The 20,000-nt window shown below is 33.5% G+C and overlaps 3 protein-coding genes across 3 annotated transcripts in view; 2 read left to right on the top strand and 1 right to left on the bottom strand.

The window, feature by feature from the left end:
* The window catches only part of LOC137634251 (lysosomal proton-coupled steroid conjugate and bile acid symporter SLC46A3-like), a 15,525-nt gene extending 13,270 nt beyond the window's left edge, over window positions 1-2,255 (top strand). The window contains exons 4-8 of the mRNA XM_068366527.1: window positions 87-672; window positions 765-860; window positions 960-1,190; window positions 1,389-1,545; window positions 1,691-2,255. Coding sequence (XP_068222628.1) covers window positions 87-672; window positions 765-860; window positions 960-1,190; window positions 1,389-1,545; window positions 1,691-2,078 — 1,458 coding nt within the window. The 3' untranslated portion in view covers window positions 2,079-2,255. The remainder of the gene's footprint in view (window positions 1-86; window positions 673-764; window positions 861-959; window positions 1,191-1,388; window positions 1,546-1,690) is intronic.
* The window catches only part of lin-52 (DREAM core complex component lin-52), a 276,531-nt gene that overhangs the window by 165,773 nt on the left and 90,758 nt on the right, over window positions 1-20,000 (bottom strand). The window contains exon 3 of the mRNA XM_068366739.1: window positions 9,164-9,298. The gene's annotated coding sequence lies outside the window, so the exon portion shown is untranslated. The remainder of the gene's footprint in view (window positions 1-9,163; window positions 9,299-20,000) is intronic.
* Window positions 13,416-20,000, top strand: part of LOC137634110 (lysosomal proton-coupled steroid conjugate and bile acid symporter SLC46A3-like) — a 7,360-nt gene continuing 775 nt past the window's right edge. The window contains exons 1-7 of the mRNA XM_068366332.1: window positions 13,416-13,454; window positions 17,921-18,102; window positions 18,225-18,377; window positions 18,527-19,109; window positions 19,240-19,335; window positions 19,441-19,671; window positions 19,925-20,000. The exon at window positions 19,925-20,000 is cut by the window's right edge and continues 81 nt beyond it. Of these exons, the coding sequence (XP_068222433.1) occupies window positions 17,956-18,102; window positions 18,225-18,377; window positions 18,527-19,109; window positions 19,240-19,335; window positions 19,441-19,671; window positions 19,925-20,000 (1,286 nt within the window). The 5' untranslated portion in view covers window positions 13,416-13,454; window positions 17,921-17,955. The remainder of the gene's footprint in view (window positions 13,455-17,920; window positions 18,103-18,224; window positions 18,378-18,526; window positions 19,110-19,239; window positions 19,336-19,440; window positions 19,672-19,924) is intronic.

Raw genomic sequence — 20,000 nt, 5'->3', positions numbered from 1 at the left:
ATCAATATATTAAGATCCTGATTTATTTTTTTTATTTTGTTACTATTTTCCCATTTGTATCATTGACACTTCCCCTTTTCTTGCAGATCCCACTTCTGATAACTCTAATCTGCCATGTAATGTACGCTGGAGGATACCTCATCAATAACTGGCACACATCTTGGCCAGTTGAAATCTTATACTTCGTGTCATTTGTAGAGGCCCTCGGTGGATGTGATGTGGGGCTCCTTACTTCAACCATTAGCTATATTAGTGACATCACTCCAGAAAAAAGTAGAACATCTCGAGTTAGTACTGCTAACTCAATGTGGTACCTGGGTGGACCACCAGGTACTCTCGCAGGAGCTATCATTATAAAGTATTACGGTTATAATGTGGCCCTTTCTCTTGTTGTGCTTGCCTATGTTTCAGCTGTGTTATATGTCATCTTCTTCATCAAGGAGAGCCACGGACCTTTTGCCAGTGAGAAATTCAAGGCGAGACAACCTCCCCAGGATCAAGACGCAGTGATTTCCAAGGAAAATGTATCTGTTCTACAAATGGTCAAAGATTTCTTCAACTGGAAAAGAGTAGTAGAATCCTTCAGGACCGCACTTAAGAAGCGAGAAGGAAATACACGAGCTGTGCTTCTAACTACTATTGTTGCAAATATGATACGTCGAGTTGCAAGAGGTAAACTTTCTTGGAAATATCAATTTTATTGTTATATCCCTGGCAATATATTTCAGCTTTTGCTCATACGGTGCTTTTTACTTATATTTCAGGTTTTCTCATGTACATGTTTGTTCGTAAAACTCTCTTGTGGGACGCTACTGACTACGGATATTGGGTCACATACAGAAACTTTTTGGCTGCAATAGGTAAGAAACAACACTAGATCATATTACCGTGGCTTAGAATTGTGAGAAATATTCTAATTCAATTAAATACAAAATTGCTCATTAATATTTTTTTTTCAGGTTCATTATTATTGGTGCCACTGATGGCAAAGCTCATAAAGATCCAAGACGCTGCGTTAGTAGTGCTGGGTTCTATGTCCATGATGGCAGAATATGTCTGCTATGGGATGATTAGAAATACATCCCAGTCATTCCTTGTATGGCTGGGTCCAGTGGCAGGTCTCATTTCAAATGCATGTGTTATCGCCTTTAGATCACTGTCGACAAAACTGGTTGACATTAACGAAAAAGGTAAGTATGGTGAAGTGCTTTGAAAACCATTAATTCTTAAAATGATAACTTAGGATATTCTCACTTTTAGGCATTCCATATAAAATTTCATAATCAAAGTAGTTGTTCACTGCAGTAATAACGTTTAAAATCACAATCATATACTGTACATGACTACACTTGTTTTGAATATTTTGCATGATGATTATAAACTTACAGGGCGCATTAGTGCTGTGGTGTGTGCTGTTAATGGACTGATGCCTATGGTAGCCTCTGCTGCCTATTCACCTCTATACTACAGCACAGTAGAAACTTTCCCAGCTGCCCAGTTCCTTTTGGGGGCCAGCCTCAATGCAGTAATAATGATTGCATTTATGTAAGTATCCACAAGTATCTTCTAAACATAGTTTTATTTCTACAGAAATTTGAAAATCTTTTGACCATTTGCACTGTGAATATTATGTTTCATCATATGTACTACGAGATAATTAATAGTCATTACTCTAAACTTATTCCAACAGATGTGTTCTGATAACGAGCCTTACAATGTCGAATGACATAGATGATAACGAATCTAAAAGAGACCAAAATAGTAATGAAGTAAAAACTGTTCTGGATGAAATTCAGACAGACAGCAACAACATAAAGGCCTCAATTACGAACAGTTTACAGCATAACCAGGTAAGAGATATGGACGACAAGTACTCGGCCAAGTCAGAGAATATTTTGGAAAATAATAGGCATCATGGTGGTATAATTAATCATTCATTTGTGAATGAAAAAGATGAAGCTACGGGGATCAAAAACAGGACATTCGGTCCCATTTGTTACAAGCAAGGGCACGTGACAACGCCAGTCGAGTTAGACAGATTAGAAAATGATACAAAAAGTGAATATGAAAAGTACTGAAATAGCTTGGAGAAAATTCGTGCAAATGCAACACTAATCTAAGGTTACTTTCTCAAAATGAAAGTCTTTAGTTGTAGTATTTATATTTCTAATGGCTGTTACTTTTTTTATGAACTGAATCTTTGAATGCGTAATATTTTAGTTCCTACTACAACATCATAGTTGCCAAAGATTTTTGTCACGAACCATTTTTAATAAAATATTTATAATCTAATAGTATTATCTTTCAACATACCTTAATTATCTAGAGTTAAGATTTTCAGCAACCTTTAGGAGCACCAAAACAATGGAAATTGGGCTGTACGTGTTCGTACAACCCTCTAGAACAAGCACAATATTGTATGAATTTTTCTCAGGAATAAACTACCATATATGAATAAAAAATTCAACTAGAGGGGCACTAAGTAGAGAGCATACCTTCGCCATACCAAGCAGTCTTATTATGCTCTTAACTCTACTGCGTACTTGTAACTTCGATGTATTTTCTTCAAAATCTATTGGATTTGCCCTTAGGTCATACCCAACATGTCCACCAAGTTCCGTAGAAATTGATTAGGTAGTATTTGTGTAATGATGTTCGCAAACAAAATATAAACTTAACAACATACTTGCCATTTAATTACAATCGCGATTATTTTTAAAGCACTGCTGCGTATTTGTACTTTGGTGTACCTTATCAAAACTTTTACAGATTCATCCTTGGGTCATACGCAACATAACTACCAAATTTGGTCAAAATCGGTGCTATAATATTGGTGTAAAGTTACTCACAAATAAATAAACTAATAAATAAACGACAACAGGGGAGAATACATTCTCTTAGCAAAATATTCGATTTTGGCGAAAGTGATTAAGCTTGATGGTTAGAATAATAGAGATTTTCCTAAATAAAATTTGCCTTATAAATGAAAACATTGGAATCCCAACATCACTTCATCTTAATTGACTAGGATCTTTATAATGTCCCATGAATAAAGAAGTCCTGGATATCACGACAAGTATAAAAAAGAATAACCAACACAAGATTATGTGGGTTGAAAAGATTTAGAAATCAGGCACACAGTTCTAGCGGTTGATTAATAGTTTTCCATAATAACTTAATAATAGTAGATGTATCAAATAATCCCCAAAAGAGTACCAAAAGACTTATTACCTTCAAAGAAGGCCCTTGTAATACCATACAGGTTACCTTTGTGCTCCTGGTTGATTAAAATCTCATTATAAGCTAAAAACTGAGAAATAACAGATTTATTAAATCCAAATATTAAGGAACTTGACATGGTTTTCTTGTCGCTGTTTACAGATTACGGCTATTTCAATTTGCAAGTCAACAAACTTTATTTGATTCTTAGGGTTGGTGTGATCTTATTGGTAACGTTTCTACCCGGTGATCACCAGACGGGAGTTCGAGTCCCGCTCGAACTCGTTAGTTAATTTAGTGTCTGCAACTTCCATAATAGAGGTGTAAGAAAACTCAGGAAATATGCGAGGATTTGCTACGTTCAGCAGCCTAATAAAGACCGAACGTAAAAACGTTAAACTAAATTTTCGAAGGTTTGGTCCACCTCCCTACCGTTCAAGGAACGCTCCAGCAACGTTCGGGCGGTGTGACCGGGCCTTTACTATTTACGGGCAATCGGAACGGTGACTGAATTCCGGGGCTGCCTCCTCCCCCCCTCCCCCCTCTTTATGAGTGACACCAGATGCAACTCCGTCTTAGAGTTTAGGGCTAAAGAAAATAGGAAGAAAAGAGAATAATAAACAATGAAAAGAGCATATAGTCATTATTAACTGGATTCCAAGAGATCCACGAGAACGAATTTCCTGATATTTGCTGCCAAGGTAAATGTGGAATGGGTCAGTACATCTTGGAATGAGGAACCGTGCTTTTATGCCTGATATACAATTTTCTTGCTAATATTTTGTTACAGAGCTCTTCCATTAACTACTTTAAAAGGGACGACTTTTTATTTTCCCATGGTAAACAGGACGGAGTTGAATGGTGAAATATCTAGCATAATCTAGCTTAACACACACACACACACACACACACACACACACACACACACATATATATATATATATATATATATATGTACATATATATATATATATATATATACATATATATATATATATATATATATATATATATATATATTATTCATGATTAACTAACGCCAAATAGAGAACGGGTCATGATAGATAAAATAAAGTTATAGCACTACATAAGGGGTAGATATTTCACTTTTAAAAAAGTATCAGAATGTAATTGCACATTTACAGAGGTACGTAGAATGAATAATATCCCCTTGTATATACAGTACAAGTATACAGAACTGTATTTTTTTTTATATAACTCAATCCTTTAATTTATTTTCAGGTAAAGTGTATCATAATCGTATAATTGTGAATGCACAATAACTGAGCTGATGTCATTTCTATTTGGCACTGTATAACAGAATGCTTTCCTATACCTGTTGTTATATAACTACTCATGCCATTACTTTGGTCTTTTTTCCCAAGGTTCTGATATGATATTTATTAGCTATATAAGGATATAGGAGGTGAGGACTTTTTAGAGACTTCAATATAGTAGAATCGGAATCAACTCTTATCTCTCTGTACAGCCGAGTGGTCTAAACAGTCGAATGTTCATTCCTATTCCTATCGGTCCTACAGGTTCGAGTCCTTGGCCGGGCAGAACTATTTACCATAAAAGGAATTTCCCTACGGGTCTGAGATCCCATGGCAAAACGCATTCGATTGTGAATGATATTTGTGACTTATTTGAAAAATTGTAAATCACGAGTGTTAGTGATGAATATATATATATATATATATATATATATATATATATATACATATATATATATATATATATATATATATATATATTATATTATATATATAATCTCCTGCTTCATACATAGAGATGCCTAGTAAAATCTATCAGTGGTACTTTGCGTTAATAGGCGTAGGAGGATATATATATATATATAAATATATATATATATATAAATATATATATATATATATATATATATATATATATATATATATATATATATATATATATATAATCTCCTGCTTCATACATAGAGATGCCTAGTAAAATCTATCAGTGGTACTTTGCGTTAATAGGCGTAGGAGGATATATATATATATATATATATATATATATATATATATATATATATATATATATACTGTATATATATATATATCCTTAGAAAAGATGCTATGCTTTTTTGTTGAGACCAACAAATACTGTTACCCATTTACAGCTAGGATCAAGCATGGTTCACAAGCCTCCCAGCCTTCGTTCGCGAATTAAAGGTCCTTGGTTCAATAACAGCCTAATGCTCACGTGCTAACTTAGTTATAAATGGGTAACAATATCAGCCACGATTAAAAGGTTACTAACTTAACCCGTGAAGATTTACTTACAACTGAACGATTATAACATTCTTGCTCCACCAACTCAGCTGGGGAATAAGACGTATGGTAAACAAACATATAACTATATTCAAGATGTTCTTTATTATATAGGGCGGCAAAGACCAATCTTTGCTTGAAGAGCAAAAAAGATCAATAGAAAATGTGATATATATATATATATATATATATATATATATATATATATATATATATATATATATATATATATATATATATGTATATATATGTATATATGTATATATATATATATATATATATATATATATGCATATGATTATATAAACATATATACTGTATTTCATATATATATATATATATATATATATATATATATATATATATATACATATATATAGTTTCGCTAATTGAAAAACATTTTAAAAACCTTGTTTATTAAGACGATTGCAGTATCTTCAAGTCTATGGAGCACTTCTATGTTTGTGAGGTTCTCATCTTCATAGCTCACCACCAAAGTTTAAAACCAAAGACAAATAATAAAACATTAGATAATTGTCTTTTAAAAACTAGAAATTAGATGAAATTAACAATATGAACGCATTTAAAAACTCAAAGATAAAATTGGAACTAAATAACAAATGATAGATATAATAAATCATAGGTAAAATATAGTAGACTTAGTAAACAAAAAGCCCTAACTTGATCAATATTGCGAATGAGTTTATAGCAAATAATCAACATGGTCAGTATGTTTTCTGGTAAACTCATTAAATAGGCTTACCAGTATTTCATGATTATCATTGTGTACAAGTTGTAATTGGTCACATAAAAATAGTCCAAAAAATATGATTTTTTTGTTGCTACAATCAGATGTCAGAAGCCAGGAAATTGCGCCTAAGGGGGTTTACGCGGAAAAAGATTCTGCCCCCGCCCCCCACGTCGTCAGTGACTTATAAAGCTTTAGCCGGCACCCCCTAAAAACGCTTCTACGCCCCTGTTGTGTGTCATGTAATGCGTAGGGTTTCCTTGTGTGATAGGTCCAGGATGACCGGCATTAGAAGTCGGAAGAAAAGAAAATGCGTACCTGCTTATGGACACCAGGGGTGAATGTAAAATTTATTTTTGTCCATTTTTTGTCCAGGATGTTAACGGGAGGCTGAATGACGCAAATTATTTCCTAGTCAGGAACTAGTATCGTATGAACCAGTTCCCAAGAGAAACAAAAAATTGCTCAGGAAACTTGAAGTAGAAATCCAAACTCATACCGCTGGGAAACGAAAAACTTGTTCTTTACAAACCTGTTTGAACTAAAATTGAACGCTGTCAGACCCTGTCGGATAAGGGGAAATATCCAAGGGTTGTGTCTATATTTACTCACGACTTACGCTGAAATCAAGACTTTAGGTAATTGGTAAAATCCCTTCTCTGAACTAATGGGGAATAAATAAATTCGTTTTACAAGTTAGGCTTCAGTGTATGTATATGTGTGTGTATATATTATATATATTATATATATATATATATATATATATATATATATATATATATATATATATTTATATATATATATATATATATATATATATTTATATATATATATATATATATTTATATATATATATATATATATATATATATATATATATATATATATATATATATATATATATTTATATCATCATCATCATCATCATCATCAGGTCTCAGACTCCCGTCCCCTCTTTTATCTGTTATGCATATATATATATATATATATATATATATATATATATATATATATATATATATATATATATATATAGAGAGAGAGAGAGAGAGAGAGAGAGAGAGAGAGAGAGAGAGAGAGAGAGAGAGAGAGAGAGAGAGTACAGCAATCCTAAAACTACATATAGTGAGAAAATTCCGACTGAGAAAGGAGTTAGACAAGGAGACTCCATCTCTCTCTCTCTCTCTCTCTCTCTCTCTCTCTCTCTCTCTCTCTCTCTCTCTCTACTGAATACTTCCCCGCATCCGGCCAACTGACACACGCCATAGTGTTAGTCTTAATTTTCCTTTTATTTTCTAAATGCCTTAAGTGAACGCTAAATTTAATCGCCACATTTTGAACAGCAAAAATATAAATAGTTTTAGATAACCTCAGGGGTTCATCATAAATTTAACATCTTATTTAAGAAGAACTATTACTACACGATTTACAACACCGCTAATACGCCCATTGAAATTCTGCAAAAGATCTTTGGAAATCAAACGGAATACAATCTGAGGGATTCGATCAAAATTTGGAATGTCATTGACTGAAGGGTAAACTTTTCTAAGTGAATCGAGAGACCATTGCAATGATACTGAGAAATGTCTTGATGAAAACACTTTAGCTTATATTAGCCTTTACCTGGAGGATGAAGCTTAAATTATGCGCTGCATAATCAAGACTCGTCTGCTTATGGTACCATCAAGCCTGTTTACAACAAAAAATGAGGCGTTTCGAATCCACTCCAGAACAAAGGCTTCAGACACGCTCTTGTTCGTGTCTGAGCTTTGGACAGTTTTCATCACTACGCTGGCCACTGCAGATTGGTGATAGTCGGAGAATTTAGTCTTATCGCTCATAGAAAACCACCCTAGTGTGGGTGGCCCTGACTATACTCCATTTTTTTTAATGAGGCGCATTTGCACCGACTCACAGCGGTGCCGTTTTAGCTCGGAAAAGTTTCCTGCTCTCTGATTGGTCAGAATTGTCTTATCCAACCAATCAGCGATCAGGAAACTTTTCCGAGCTAAAGGGGCACCCTTTCGAGTAGGTGTAAATCTGCCTAACTAAAAAGAATTGAGTATAGTACAGCTTTGCTGATCATAGTGAAACACAAACCCTTTCACCATGTTAAGGTTACCCCAATCAGAAAGTCTATTTTGAAATAGAGAATGTCTAGTCGTGTCCTGCTGTCTTTGATGATTTGCCTTTTGATTGATAATAAGGGTAAAAACCGAAAGAAATTCACTAAGATATGTTCGGATCTATTCATCTGTGTTAAGATACTTAGCATTTTTATAATCAATCATTTACGTGGGATTTATTTTGTGTTGTATTTGCATTTACAACCCCATATAACTATAACAATATTTTCGTTTGCAACATGATTCTACTTGTCATTAGATTCCTTAATTGCACGTGTTTTACTTTCGAATTCAAATAGCTGTCTTTATTTTGTGTGCGCGAGTGTTTTTTTTTTTTCATTCAATTGGAATACAATTAGTTGCACAACCAAAGAACTACATAAATTTGCAAAACGCCACGTTGCTCTAAATCTTAAATTCTAAAATAATACAAAACAAATCCAATGCAAATAAATAACAATTTTGTAACATGCAGAATAACCCAACCCAACGAATACGGTTACGGACCTGAAAATTAGACTGGAATGTGGAAATATATGACACATGTGTCGCTGTTTCATTGAAAGAATAAAAAGTAAAGAAAATAGCAAATTTCATAAGAAAAAATACTAATAATTCGTAAAAAATATATAAAGGTTAAATATACTGTAATGACTTCTGTAGTACTTACAATTAGCTTTCCATCGTGGTCATGATTAAAAGTTATCTACTTCAGATGAAGGATATCAAGACAATCATGCAGGTGTGCGATTCAATTTCGTCAAAGGTCTTACCTCAGTCCAAGAGCTATTATGCCGGTTGTCGTCGTCTCCTGTTCATTCCGGGACGGAATTGTGACGTCAAACGTCTAATCCCCTTTTCGGTTCAGTCCCAAGGAAGTTCTGCCCAAAGCTCGCTCTCAGCGAATTCTAAACAGGAGAACCATTGCGTTAATGACCTTTTAAGAGTTTTGTTCCTGTTATTGTTTTTCTGAAACTTGGCTTTTCTAAATATACCACTCAAAACAAATATCTTCACAGTTCACTATGGAAAACGTTTATGCTAAAAGGATTATAACATAATCATATCATACATTGATAGGGAAAACAACAGTGTATAGATATCATCTCAACAAATATATGAGAATTAAGAAATGGTACATTGATGTGACCATCGTAAAATGAAAAGAATCTTCCTAACCATGAAGTCTTTTTAATCATCTTCAAATAGGAATATAAGTCCAATCGTTTACAACAAAGTACTGTATATTCAACCATCTAAATCAAGGTCCTTTGAATATTTTAAGGATATTGATCTTTTTATTAAAAGAATCCTTCCAATCATTCTCACCGACACTTATTTTTTACCAAGTGTTTTCTGTTATCCGAATTAAGCTGTGAAATGAAAACTACTAATCTCCCCTATATAGTAAAGTGCAAGTGTCTGGTTCTTTACATATATACATATATATATATATATATATATATATATATATATATATATATATATATATATGTACATACATACATATATAGATATATATACATATAATATATATAATATATATAAATATATAAATATACATATATATAAATATATATATATATATATATATATATATATATATATATATATATATATATATATATATATATATATATAGATAGATAGATAGCGAAATAAGGTGAAGGATGACATGGAGAGTAGTTTTTCCTAGTCCCTCGGGTAGGGGATAGGGATTAGTCATACTATGGTGAGAGGGAGGTGTGTGCGAGTGTGGGAATATATATATCTAAATATTTAGCCGTCAGTTTTGACTGCTTGTGTACACCACTGTTCCATAAGATCCTAAAATCTTACAGCAAGATGAAATTTTCAAATAGCCCCTATTAAATATTGGTATCCATTCCATCAATGAAAAATTCCAGTAATAAATAACATATACATAAATTTGATTGTAAAAATCACACACACACAAAAAAAAAAACACAAAATTACTCCTGTCATCAATTAAACCATAGTCTACAGAAATAGAATATCTGGCGTTCCTCAGGGAAATATTCTTAACGAGAATATGATGTGACCTAGAAAACAAGCTTGTTGCTTATGCAGATGATGCTAATCTCTTTGCACCAATTCCATCTCCAGAGTGTAGACCTGTGGTTGTAGAATCCATTATTAGATATCTAGCTAGAGTTAATGCATAGTGCATGGATGAAGTTGAACCCTAACGAAACTCAAAGTAATTTATGATTGTGGCTCCTCAACATCCAGATCTTTGCAGTGATAATGTCTCCTCAACTATATACAACTCATTTCAAATTTTACGTGTGATTTTTTATTGCAAATTTTCTTTTGAGAGGGAAATTCAAACTGCGTCTTCTTCAACAGCACAAAACAAAATGGCTTACTGAGAAGGCATTTTAAGATTTCAGGTCTTTCAAGATTTTCAGCGATCAATATATTCTGAAGAAATGTTTTAATTCTTTCATTCTATTTTGTTTCGAGTATTGTTCTCCTGTCTGGTCTTTAGCTGCCGATTTCCTTCTTAATTGGTCGGACAAAAACTTGTGGTCTAATAAATCTTTTATTCCTGATCTGGATATTAATCTCTAACACCGTAGGTCATTTTATTCCAGGTGTGACAAGTTGTGGAATGATCTTCCTAATCTGGCAGTTGACTAGGTGGAACTTCAGAAGTTCAAACTTGCAGCAAAATGTCTTTACGTTGAACAGACTGGTATAAGTCTCTCTTCACAGACCTAAGATCTATCTCTGGTGAAAATTTCGCCAAAATCCGTTGAGTATTTTTGACGCAGTCCTGTCCACAGACGCACAGACAAATAAATAGTTAGATAAATAAAATATAACCTCCTTGGCGGAAGTAATAATAATAATAATAATAATAATAATAATAATAATAATAATAATAATACGGAGTAAGCTGCGGGCTATTCGCTTGGGTGGCTAACTGACAAATTACAAACTGACACCTTTAACGAGAGAGAGAGAGAGAGAGAGAGAGAGAGAGAGAGAGAGAGAGAGAGAGAGAGAGAGAGATTCGCCACAAGTACTGTATTATGACGCTGGGTTGGACATACTGGAGACAAAGCTAACGCAAGAGCATCGGGTGTGTAAGTTTTTATTTGAGTTCCAAACGTGATTCATGCGGAGTTGATGGAATGCAGTAGTGGTCATGCAGGCATTTCTTCACTCGGAGACCATGCCAAAGGAAGTGGCTTATCGATAACTGGATGAAAATTTTGCAGGTCAAATTAAGGGACACTAATATGCAAATGCAGGCAGGGATGGCTAAACAAAATTCTCTATGATAAACATAGCTTCAAGTGATATTTTTTCAAGATATACTGGACCCAATTCACGGATTTCTAACATTTATACACCCAATCTGTCCAGTATTAACATATGAGTATCATGTATTATACTTTCTTCTTTAAATGGCTAGTTAAACAAAATACATTATGTGTGTTCTTCGATCAAAATTCATTTTGATATCTACAAGTGACATTGCTACAAGTTATACACATTTCATTTATTTTCATTTTTGTTTCGAAAAAGTATTTTATTTTGGACAAAACTTAACTAAGTGTTACAAATAAGTTTATGATTCATAAAGAAGCCATGAATCCACTTTGATATTTATGCAAAAGTTTGATTGATAAAAGCAATAATTATGTGTTGTTTATCTGTGCTTTTTACAATCAGTTTTATGTATATGTATTTCATATATCAGGGGTTTCCTTTCGATGAAACGGATACTAATATTTGAAAAGGAGACTTGAAAACTTCATCTTACTGTAAAGTATTATGATATTCAACTCTAGTGTACGCGATCCGTCAACAATGACGGCTATATCTTAATCGTTAGTTCCGGAGGAATTAGTGGTAATTATGAATGACTTCATCTTGAAGATCAGAAGGTTGGATGAAGTTTAGTGATGGTGGATGTTCTGAATCTAATCCGGGAGTCTATAGAGAAATATAGAAAAGATGGGCTTAACTGAGGGAACAAGTCAGACTTGTTCTAGAATGCTTTGTTCCTCGATGCAGATGCCCTTTTACTGTTTTTTTTTTTTGTCAGGTGGACAAATGCAGGAAACGTTTGACTTCTTCTCATATGCTGTGCTCCCTGAAGAAGATTCCCCAGTATTGGAATTGTGGTACAGGTGGTTTTCTGGCATATTTCTGGAGAAAAATGAAGGTAAAAATAGCACATACCTTTTATTCGTGGAATTTGGTTGATTTATCTCAGCAACCAAGCAGATTCGTAACCTATACTCTCTTGGCTTGGGAGTGACCAAGATCTATGGAGTGACGATCGCTTTTAGAGAGCACTTTGCTCTTTCGCATGCGGAAAAGGCCCTTCACCTTGAGCATAGAGCTTGAATTTGAAACAGTGAACACTCTTGATGATAGTTTTTTTCAGCTTTATTTTTTAATAGTTTATATTAAAATCTTTAGCATTGAAATCCCTCTATAGTGAAGATAACGGCATACTCCTTAATATATACTTCAAAGAGTCCCTGTTCTTAGTACACAGGCTACTCGTTTGAAACCAGCGAGGTAAAACCTAAGAAACTTCACTATAATTAGAGGTCAAGTCTTTTCACGATCAGTTACCGTTTGAAACAAGCGTATATGAATTCTGTAGTGATTACAAAATAGTATTGGTTATTTATACATGAGCCCAATTCACCTTGAGACTTGGTTATTGCATTTGAATATTAAGTGTTCGTTACCATATGCCCACATATATTAAAACTGCACCGATCCATGGAAAAAGTTGAATGTGTGTTTTCTTAAACATTACATTTTACGCGTTAAGCAAATATATTAAGATAATTTATTCTGGACCACACAGCTTGCAGATGTCTTAAACTCTTATAGGCTGACTAATCCTGTTGGAGAAGCCCATGACTTTCATTTGTAAATAAGCAATTAAGGCAAACTTTTCAAACACCAGTTGACCTTGAAAATGGTATGTGGTATATGCCTGAATGTTGTTAGGTTAGTCTCTCGCTGAGAGGAAGACGCGGCTCACCTAACACGCAAGACTTGGACTTTGTAAGTTTTTTTATTTGAATGCTCATTTCTTTGTTGTTTATTATTTTGGTCCTCTTTCCCTTGTACTCAAATAGATATTTTTTCTCCGCCAGTTTAAATAATTTTGTAAATTTTTAAATACCTCTTCGTAAGTAAATTACCTATATTAAAGTTATTGTTGTTTTATTAGGGTTTATTTATTGGTATGAAATAAAACATAAACTATAACCTTTATAGGGACTCAGAATTCTTGTACTAATCTCAGATTTACCCGTAAAAGCATTCCCTTTCTGATCTAATTTGGAGTTACCAAATCCTTACGCACTTTTGAATTTATACGGCATAGCCTTTATATGGAAGTGTGATGCCATTAATCAACTATTGTGCCTCTGACGAAGACACACATGAAAAAAAAAAAAACTGGCTCTAAATAGCTGCTGGTACCAGATATTCAATGGAACAGCATGGTTGCAATTTTTATACTTTCATGAAACATCACTGGAGTTTTGTTTACTCGAAGATATGTTATCTTCTATTTATAGACACCACATAAAACTCATAGGTCAAGTGTATACATAAAATTACATGCCTTAAAAGCATATTAAAGGCGATTGCCTTAGTGGCGTCAATGTGTTTCCTACAGAAATCCTCGTATTTTCTTAGCTTCTTCAAGTTTTCAGGTGTATGCCTTTGGTTAAAGAAACGATGATAATTCCTTTTCTTCATATTTCAATTATGACAAACACATACACACACACACACACATGTATATATATATATATATATATATATATATATATATACTGTATATATATATATATATATATATATATATACTGTATATATATATATATATATATATATATATATACTGTATATATATATATATATATATATATATATATATATACTGTATATATATATATATATATATATATATATATATATATATATATATACTGTATATATATATATATATATATATATATATATATATATACTGTATATATATATATACTGTATATATATATATATATATATATATATATATATATATATATACTGTATATATATATACACTGTATATATATATATATATATATATATATATATATATATATATATATATTATTACAGCTGGAGAATTACACAAATTCCCAAGTTCCAAAACTCACCCGACTATATTACACAAGTCTGTTACACTTGAAAAATAATACTCGAGCTCTGAGAATATACGCAACTCCCAGACGGCAATATATATGAACACTGAATATCCAAAGGTTTCTTACATTACACTCAAAACAAGATTGGGTGGTTATTTATGTGAACCATTCTAAACCAACCTCTTACTTCGGTTCTTAGTCAGGGAATACGAGCAAAGCCGAGAAAAAAATATTGGTAATTGAAATAACATGCACTTTACAAAAATAAGTATATTCTATAAAAGTTACAACAGCAATTCACAAGAATTAACATAAAAAATAAATCACTTAAAATATTAAATCTGAACTAAACCTTAGACTAAGACAAAAGAAAGACACTTTAAAAAACAAAATTTTTACAATCACTTGTTTCACCGGAAGTTAATTTATAAAAATATTTAATTTTGATAATTAATGAAAAGAATTAACACTTCAACACTAATGAACATACAATGATGAAATTTACATATATGTAACTGTTAAACTTACGTCTTTTGGTTCTCACGAGGTTACCGAACAGTTAAACAAAATAAATACACTTCACTGTTTAACCTAATCTCACAGGGCCAGTTACAAAAACTTATATGACAAAATATACTTACATTACCACACTACACTTGAACTAACATCCAATAATTTCGCCAACGTTTTAACATTACTATACACGATATATGTTGCTAATCACGTTTGACAGGAAAACAGTATTCGCACTTGAGAGGAGTGAAGGCTGGCTGACGTTGGCTCTTACAAAGGAGTAGTTAACCCCTTGGGTAAAGAGGAATTATTTCGTAATCTCAGTGTTGTGAGGTGTATGAGGACAGAGAAGAAAATGTAAAGAATAGGGCAGACTATTTTATGAAAGTGTAGGCAAAGGAGAAATTAGTACTGTCCAGGCAGTCAAAGGATATATATATATATATATATATATATATATATATATATATATATATATATATATATATATATATATATATATATATATAAATATATACATATATACATATATATATATATATTATTATTATCCAAGCTACAACCCTAGTTGGCAAAGCAAGATGCTATAAGCCCAGGGGCTCCAACAGGGAAAAATAGCCCAGTGAGGAAAGGAAATAAGGAAATAAATAAATGAAGAGAACAAATTAACAATAAATCCTTCTAAAATAAGTAACAACGTCAAAACAGACATGTCATATATAAACTATTAACAACATCAAAAACAAATATGACATAAATAAACTATAAAAAGACTCATGTCCGCCTGGTCAACAAAAAAGCATTTGCTCCAACTTTGAACTTTTGAAGTTCTACTGATTCAACCACCCGATTAGGAAGATCATTCCACAACTTGGTCACAGCTGGAATAAAACTTCTAGAGTACTGCGTAGTATTGAGCCTCGTGATGGAGAAGGCCTGGCTATTAGAATTAACTGCCTGCCTAGTATTACGAACAGGATAGAATTGTCCAGGGAGATCTGAATGTAAAGGATGGTCAGAGTTATGAAAAATCTTATGCAACATGCATAATGAACTAATTGAACGACGGTGCCAGAGATTAATATCTAGATCAGGAATAAGAAATTTAACAGACCGTAAGTTTCTGTCCAACAAATTAAGATGAGAATCAGCAGCTGAATACCAGACAGGAGAACAATACTCAAAACAAGGTAGAATGAAAGAATTAAAACACTTCTTCAGAATAGATTGATCACCAAAAATCTTGAAAGACTTTCTCAATAAGCCTATTTTTTGTGCAATTGAAGAAGACAGACCTTATATGTTTCTCAAAAATAAATTTACTGTCGAGAATCACACCTAAAATTTTGAAAGAGTCATACATATTTAAAGAAACATTATCAATACTGAGATCCGGATGTTGAGGAGCCACCGTCCTTGACCTACTTACAATCATACTTTGAGTTTTGTTAGGATTCAACTTCATACCCCATAATTTGCACCATGCACTAATTCTAGCTAAATCTCTATTAAGGGATTCACCAACATATATATATAATATACATACATATATATACATATATATAGTAGTTTGTGATAGTTTGTTTCTGTGTATTTACTCTTTGATATATCACTAGTTGTCTTGACTACACTGTATGTTTGTTGACGCAGCCAAAGGCAGCACAAAACTACAGCAAACTAACAATAAATAATGGTAAGAAATCAATTTCTATCAAGCAACCTTGATAACTAAGTTACCAGGGTAAGATGACTGTAGTTTACATGTATGCAGAATCGGTTCACGTGGCATCAGTGGTAGGATATCTATGCTATCAGTTTGGAACCATTGTGCCCAATGCACGAAGACTGTCAGGATATTGCTGTCTGCGCTGCCTTTGCGCAAGAACAGAGGAAAATAATCCGAGAGAAGGATGAATGTAGGTTTACTCACCCTTTTGGTAAATGTACGTAGCTAAACATGCACTACTTGCCGGAGCAGAGGTGCAATGAGATAATGCTTAATCGTGAGTGGAGCGAGCCATGGCGGAGAAAAGTCCAGTTGAACTAAGTGATTAATTAGATCATTGAAATAGCACACACACACACACACAGACAGACATTGGCTGCGGTGGGTGGAGTAACCAAAGGGTTCCTGGATTTTAGGAGTAAATTTCCAAGTTACAAGTTAGAAAACTGCTCCCCGATTTACAATAGACTTTATATAGTGCGCTGTTGCAAGTTTAGAGTTCTTCCTCCCAGGATATACTTTACGTCAGCTAGAAGAGGTGTTTCCTCACCTCAAAAAACATCTTATTAAAAGCAGGAACACTAAATTTAAGGTTAATACAAAGTATTCTATTTAGAGGATGCAAACAGTCCTCTACAGTATTCAGTGAGTAATTCAATAAGCAGTGGATCTAATTACTCACATCATAGGTTTAAAACAGGTAGCGAACGTTAATGGCAAATCTCTCAACATGTTAAGCAAAGCCTGTCATTATTCAATGTTTACTCTTGCACACTGCATATTGTAGCAAAGCAGGTTCTTTTCACGAGGAAAACCATCTGCAGCTGGTTGAAGGTGAGAGCAATACCAATCATTTCCTTTCATAACAATATGATGTCAGCAATTAGACATTTCAAAGTATTTCACACTTAAAAAGAAAGAAAAAAAAATGACGAGGTACTGTATCTTACAGGCTATCATGTATTCCCTATTTAAATGTACATAAAGATATGCAATGTATTAACTCAGTTTAAGTCTATTTTCATATCATACATTTAAAAGAATTGGGTTTGAATAATAAGATCTTATCTTTTCTACAATTTCAGGTTATAAACGGCAAGATTTTCTGACAAAAGGCAGTATGTCACAATTTTTGAATGCACTCAAAAGTATGTCGGTTGAACCCGTCATGCTCATAGATGGTGCTTGCAACCAGGCAATGCTGCTCTTCATCGAAAACGCTCAGATGAATAAGATATGTTCTGTCAACCTCGACTTTCCTCCAGAAGTGAGAGTTACACAATTATGTATAAATCTATTGCACCTAGTCTCATAAGCATTTTTTTTTTTCTAAATTCTTTAACTTACCTTGTCTTCATATGATCTAAATTAATTTTCTTTACCTTCCAGGTATGTGAAAACTTGGCAGATCATCCAGAGGAAAGTGTGTTAGTCCAAAAGTATTTAAGTATATTTGCTTTCTACAACAGCATAATTATGTCTGTACCAAGTTTATTATTTGTGCTCTTCATGGGAGCATGGAGTGATCTATATGGAAGAAAGGCTAGTATTCAGGATTTTGGTGACTTACTTTTTATTGGCTCTAGACACAAAATAATATCTATATTATACTAAATGATTTAGGTAATTCTATATAGAGCGTAGATAAGATTATTCTTACTCCAGTCTGAATCTTCCCTTTATTTATCCAGATTCCTATCCTGATCACTTTGCTGTGCCATGGGATGTATGCTGCCGGGTACCTAATCAACAGCTGGCAGACTTCTTGGCCTGTGGAAATGATCTATCTGGTGACATTTTTTGAATCTCTGAGTGGAGGGACCCTGGGCCTTTTGACTTCATCCACAAGCTACATTAGTGACATTTGTCGACAGAAGAACCGTACATCACGCGTCAGCATAGCCGCTTCCATGTGGCACTTAGGTGGTCCTCTTGGTACTCTTATTGGAGCACTCATTATCAAACATGCTGACTACAATATAGCTTTAGCACTGGTTCTCTTAGCATACATTCTAGCCGTAGTCTATGTCATTTTCCTGATCAAAGAAAGTCACGGACCCTTTGCCAAGAAGGAACTCCTAAGCAAAGGATCCCTCAAAGGCCAAGTTGTTCCGAATTCAGAGGGAGTCACCATTTCCAAAATGATCAAGGATTTTTTCAATTGGAGAAGGGTTGTAGAGTCATTTAAAACAGTACTCAAGAAGAGGGAAGGAAATACTCGTTCTGTCATCTTGATCATCATTGCTTCCAATATGATCCGTCGGGCTGCCAGAGGTAATTGCTAGTCTTACTATTAATTATTCCGAAGAAATATTTCTGTGAAACTAATGTTTTTTTTATTTTCAAAATATTCAATTTAGGTTGCACGTTTTAGCGGTGACCATTTTATGCTTTCTGTTTTCAGGATTCTTCATGTACTTGTTTGTCAGACAAGCACTACAATGGGACGCGACAGATTATGGATACTGGATCTCCTACAGAAACCTTCTGGTAGCTCTGGGTAACATTTCGAACATGCTTTCTGTCATTCACAGCATGTGTCTGATTAATTGATTTGGACATAAATTCTCTTGCTTTATAAATTAATGGCATTTACCTTTTCTAGGTTCTATGTTTCTGATTCCTCTTTTAACAAAATTATGTGACATCAAGGATGCGACGTTAGTTGTGGTTGGTTCTCTGTCGCTAGTTGCGGAATATGTTTGTTGTGGTCTTGTAATAAACAAGTCTCTGTCTTTCCTGCTATGGCTAGCACCTGTAGTAGGCATTATTTCCAATGCAAGCACCATTGCCTTTCGGTCATTGCCCACAAAACTGGTTGACAGTAATGAAAAAGGTATGTGGAAACCTGTATTAAAATCGCTATCGTATCTATTTATAAATCAGCAAATCTACCATTTAGTTGTGTACTGTTAGCCAGTGGTATAATGCCTTATTTTACTTACATTGCTTGAAATAACAGATATAACATCTTCGAAAGATGATATACTGAAGTTTTGATCTTTAAGTTCATTGAAGAAATCTATTTATATGATGAAATCTATTACCAAGTAAATAGTTTAGATGATCAAACGTTTTCCTCCTTTAAGGTCGTATTAACGCAGTAGGAGCTGCACTGAATGGGTTCATGCCAATGGTCGGTTACGCAGTTTATACACCAGTGTA

The sequence above is a fragment of the Palaemon carinicauda genome, chromosome 44, assembly GCF_036898095.1.
Source record: "Palaemon carinicauda isolate YSFRI2023 chromosome 44, ASM3689809v2, whole genome shotgun sequence".
NCBI lineage: Eukaryota > Metazoa > Arthropoda > Malacostraca > Decapoda > Palaemonidae > Palaemon > Palaemon carinicauda.
The sequence above is the reverse complement of the archived record's forward strand: the minus strand, read 5'-3'. Positions and strand labels throughout refer to the sequence as shown.